Source organism: Alligator sinensis, unplaced genomic scaffold (assembly GCF_000455745.1).
Source record: "Alligator sinensis unplaced genomic scaffold, ASM45574v1 scaffold1194_1, whole genome shotgun sequence".
Classification (NCBI taxonomy): domain Eukaryota; kingdom Metazoa; phylum Chordata; order Crocodylia; family Alligatoridae; genus Alligator; species Alligator sinensis.
The window spans coordinates 387,437-392,039 of NW_005843070.1; the positions used below are offsets into that span (position 1 = coordinate 387,437).

General features: G+C 43.1%; 1 protein-coding gene across 1 annotated transcript; it reads left to right on the forward strand.

The window, feature by feature from the left end:
• The first annotated feature begins 684 nt into the window (after positions 1-684).
• LOC102381361 (cystatin-B-like) lies at positions 685-3,632 on the forward strand. Its single transcript, XM_025193577.1, has 3 exons — positions 685-704; positions 2,069-2,219; positions 2,768-3,632. Exons 1-3 carry the CDS (start codon positions 685-687, stop codon positions 2,894-2,896), a joined length of 300 nt encoding a protein of 99 aa, XP_025049362.1. The 3' UTR covers positions 2,897-3,632.
• Positions 3,633-4,603: the final 971 nt, after the last annotated feature.

A 4,603-nucleotide genomic window follows, 5' to 3' on the forward strand; every position in this document is an offset into this window, starting at 1 on the left:
TGAATCACTGTCCCTCTGAATCCGCAGACTCCAAAGCCGAATCGAATACTTGCTGCTTCACACAGGCCTAACTCGCCATTGACGTCATTGCGGCTGCCTGCAGGCAGTCCCCGCTCTCCGTCGCCATGCTACTGCCACCGCCACCTGCAGGCAGTTGCTGTGCACCCCCAGCCTTAGGAGGCATGAGGTGTTCATGCCTCCTGATGTCTCTTCTAACCCTAACTTTCTGTGATTCTGTCATGCAGAGCTCCCAGCTGGGTCCCAGGACCTACATGTGAACTGCAGGTAGCCCTGCACAATGGAGCCAGCCCCAGCACCGCCCCCCAGCCCCAGCACCGACCAGCCACACACTCTCACCAGCCCTAACCCTGGGCTCTGCTTCTGCCAACCCCACACTCCTATGCTTCTGCCACTTCCACCCTGACCACTGCCACTTCCCTACCTGCTGCCCAGAGTGCTGCAGCAGGGACAAGAGGAGCCACTTGAGGCCGGAGGAGCTGCTGGAGGCCAGGGAAGCCAAGTAGTTCCCTGGGTGGCTACATCAACAGCAGCAACAGCCCTGCCTGGTAGCTGTGCGCACTGCTGGAGCTAGAGCCTTCCCACAGGCAAGATTGGGAGCACAGCACATTTCCCCAGTGGGAATGGGCAGGACTTTGCCCCATGCAGAGCACAGCAGGGGCAGCCATGGGCCAGGTTGGATACAGGTGGGCACCTGCCTGCAGGCTGGATGAAACCGCCTAGCAGGCCAGATTCTACCCTCCAGCTGTATTTTGCCCTCCCCTGGACAATGGATTTGTATAAGATGGTTTGAATAGGGATGATCCTTCTCTGGCAGGGTCTTGGACTAGATGACCTTTGGAGGTCCCTTTCAGCCCTACTTCTCTATAATTTTGTAGTTATTGTATCAAGTCACCAGTAGCATGTATCATGTGCTGGAAAAACATAAAATAGACTCTGCAAAGCCTTGGACTCAACTTACCTTCAGTTATATAAAAGTGTAGGCTCAGGGGTGATCTGATGGCCACCTATAAGTTTATCAGGGGTGACCACCAGTATCTGGGGGAATGTTTGTTCACCAGAGTGCCCCAAGGGATGATGAGGTCAAACGGTTATAAACTACTGCAAGATCGTTTCAGGCTGGACATAAGGAAGAATTTCTTTACTGTCCAAGCCCCCAAGGTCTGGAATAGCCTGCCATCGGAGGTGGTTCAAGCACCTACATTGAACACCTTCAGGAGTAAATTGGATGCTTATCTTGCTGGGATCCTATGACCCCAGCTGACTTCCTGCCCTTTGGGCAGGGGGCTATGCTCGATGATCTTCCGAGGTCCCTTCCAGCCCTAATGTCTATGAAATCTATGAATCTATATTCCAGTTTGAAATAGTCTTTACTGTACTGGAGAGTTTTGTGGTACTTTTCATATATTACCCTAACTGCAAAGTACTTTATTATTTTAAAAGCTATAGCACTTTGTGTTAGACAAGACAGACACACACTTTTGCTACGCCTTTCTTTTGAACCCTAGATTCCCAACATGTAATAAAGTACCTGTTCCTAATGCAGCATTGAGAAGGCATTCCTTCTAAAACACTGATTTCTTTTTAAAGAAGTATTTTAAATGCTTGTCTATTACATGGTACATTTTTTAATTTAGAAGAGATGGGTAGATTCAAAGAAGACTCTTCAAAGAAATGAATTTTAGGCTTGTTTGAATTCTTATTCTGTAATTTAATGTGTTCTGTAATATACATTGTAGATAGCAAACTGCTTTGCTTAATTGGATGTGTGAGTAAATTCTGTGCAGTAGGGTAAAAAACGGAGACATGGAGAAGGACTGTAACTTGCAATGAGTGATATAACAATGTAGTTAGAAGCCAGATCCCCAGACTTTCATTCCTGTACAATGTCTGCTGTCTAGATTTGGTGGCCCTGCTTTACTGAACTCTTCTCATTTTACCTATTCCCCTTAGGAGAGAAAAGAAAAGTGAGTGAGATCAGCATGTCTAGAGTCTGCATTAATGTGATCCAGATCACTACTAGTTTGACCTGAAGCACTAACTCTGTGAGCTCATGGTCTCCAGACTTTTATATTTTGAATAATCTTTTACTTTTTCAGGTGAAGTCTCAGGTAGAAGAAAAGGAAGGGAAGAACTTCGATGTTTTTGCTGCAGTGGAGTTTAAAACCCAGGTGGTTGCTGGCATGAACTACTTCATCAAGGTACAAACCAGCAGGGAATGGTATCTCAGCATGTTTCTTCTTCAGTCAGTCAATTACAGAGAAGTTTCTGTGAGTTGGCTCTAAACTAAGGCCTTTAAATTACAAAACAAAATCTTGTGTCATAACTTATAAGGTAATTCAAGTTGAGACTATTATGAATAAGCAAGGGGTAAAATCCTGAAACAGATGTTGTAATGCTTAGTTTGGGGATAATTAGAAACCTGGGAAATCCACAGTTTAAAAGAATTTAAACTTTTAAAGAATTTAAAGAATGTTTACATTTTAAAAAACCCCAAGCATGTTGAAGCACAGTGCTGCACCCAGATAGCTTTAGCTCTGCCTGGTAGTGATACAGTGTCACATCCAGTTGAACTGTGATTAAGACATCACAGTGTTTGTAGTTCCAGATTAGATTAAAGCACCTCTCTCATGAATAAATTAGTGCCAGCCCTACTGCCTAAACAACTATGATTATACACTTTTCACAGGTGGTTAGCTGAAGGCTTCTATTCCCTGGAACTGATTTTCCTTTTCTTCTTACCTTTCAGGTACATGTTGGCAATGATGAGTTTTTGCATTTGCGGGTGTTCAAAAGCCTTCCTCATGAGAATAAACCACTGAGCCTCTCCAGTTATCAGAAATGCAAGACTAAGCATGACGAGCTGACTTACTTCTAGAGGGTGTTTGGGGAGGGCTTCCTTGTATGCTATCTTTAGGCTGCAAACTGCTATTTTCTGTGCCAATGAAAAGAGATTTAAAACCATCTAAGTCTGAAAAAAAACAAATTCTTCTTATGCCGCTTACCCCCAGCCCCCTGGTCCAGGGAAGGAACTGGTTTCTCTTCTTCTTACACTAATGTAAATCTGTAATTTCAAGAAATTAGTGGACTTAACAGCCATGTTCACTACATAAGTGAAGAATCATGTCCTTTGACTCTGTTGTGATTTTAATGGACAATAGAGTATCCAGAATGTATCTGAGAGAGAGCAGTAGAAGTGACATTTTTTAAGCCCTCTTACAGAATGGCACTATTAATTTATAGATTCCTTTTGTTCTCTTCATAGTATTTGCAGGGATCAAAACATAGCAGCATCCCATGGAACAGACATGGGAAAAGTTTTAAAAAATATATATAGATTGGGTTCAATATTCAGACATTCCCTCAGTGATCAGGTCTGTCTTCTATAAGGGCAGGATAGCATCCCCAGTAGAGTAAGTATCCAATATCACTGGATCTAACCAAAAGCCCTTGTAAATCCACACATGTATTTCCAAATAATAGAATGATAACTACTGGTGAGGGTAACTGGCTGGTGTTTGCGTCATTATTAAACATGTATTTCTCAATTTGAATTGTTTGATTTCGTGAGGGCTTAGCTTTGTCAAGTGCAGATTAAAAATGCTTGTTCCAAACCAGGAATTTCATTATTTTCATTTTGGGGATGGGAAAATAAAATATTGAACCAAATTAGTTTTCATTTTGCTGATTACTTTTCAGCACATTTTTATAAGAAAATTGTCCCTCTCTACTCCCCTTTCTACACTTCTTCTCACTGAAAAATTGGGGACAGGACTAGGGAAAATAAACCAAAAGGAAGCGGGGTGGGAAGTTGTTTGCTGTCACCTACCTTCCAGTTTTGACCTCAGTGGTTGTTGACCTGCCATGTAACAAAATAAGAATGCCCTCAGCTCTCAATGTGTTGCTCGTGCCATGATATTTATTGTCCTATCTCAAAAAGCAGGCATTGGGTTTGGCTGCAGAAACAAATAGCCATAGAAAACACGAGCTTGAGGGAACAAGTCACTTCTGTGCTTCCAATCCAAGATATTCCTAAGTGAGCACTGGAAGTTCAGCTCCTCAGTGGCCTTATTTTAAAGGAATTATTCTTCACAAAGTCATGGGACACTTAAAATTTGGACCACCTGTTTAGGGACCTGTGAAAAGAGCATCTGACTCTTTGAAGAGGATTTCTGTGGTGCCTGGAAACATGGCTTGTATGTTTGTGTAATCGAGCATACCCATGTAGAGGTCTGTCCTGGTAAAAGAGTCAAAGCACAAGAGCTTATGCCTGGGGGTCTTTTAGGCTACAGGCTCTAGTATTGTTTCTTAAAGTCTGATTAGTAAAGGCAGTTTAGGACCTAGTGGGAGTTTTGAATCACTTTGCAGGTTAGGTACCCGCTATTTGAAGCATTACATCCCCTTGGGCACAGGACAAGAGCTCAGCAGGGATGTAGTAGGTGAAGTGCCTCAGAGCAATCTAAAATCTCACTGGATACCTGTGGGCTTCTTCAGGCTTCAAATACCTTTGCAAATCTATTGTAGACTCTCAAGAGCAGCACCAAAACCCTTCTGGACAGGGAAGACCAAAGAAACAGACTGAGAC

Coding starts and splice junctions, on each gene's coding strand:
- LOC102381361 (XM_025193577.1), top strand. CDS start 685: ATGGGCCAGGTTGGATACAG. Junction 705..2,068: donor ATGGGCCAGGTTGGATACAG/GTGGGCACCTGC, acceptor TAACTCTGTGAG/CTCATGGTCTCCAGACTTTT. Junction 2,220..2,767: donor GCATGAACTACTTCATCAAG/GTACAAACCAGC, acceptor CTTACCTTTCAG/GTACATGTTGGCAATGATGA.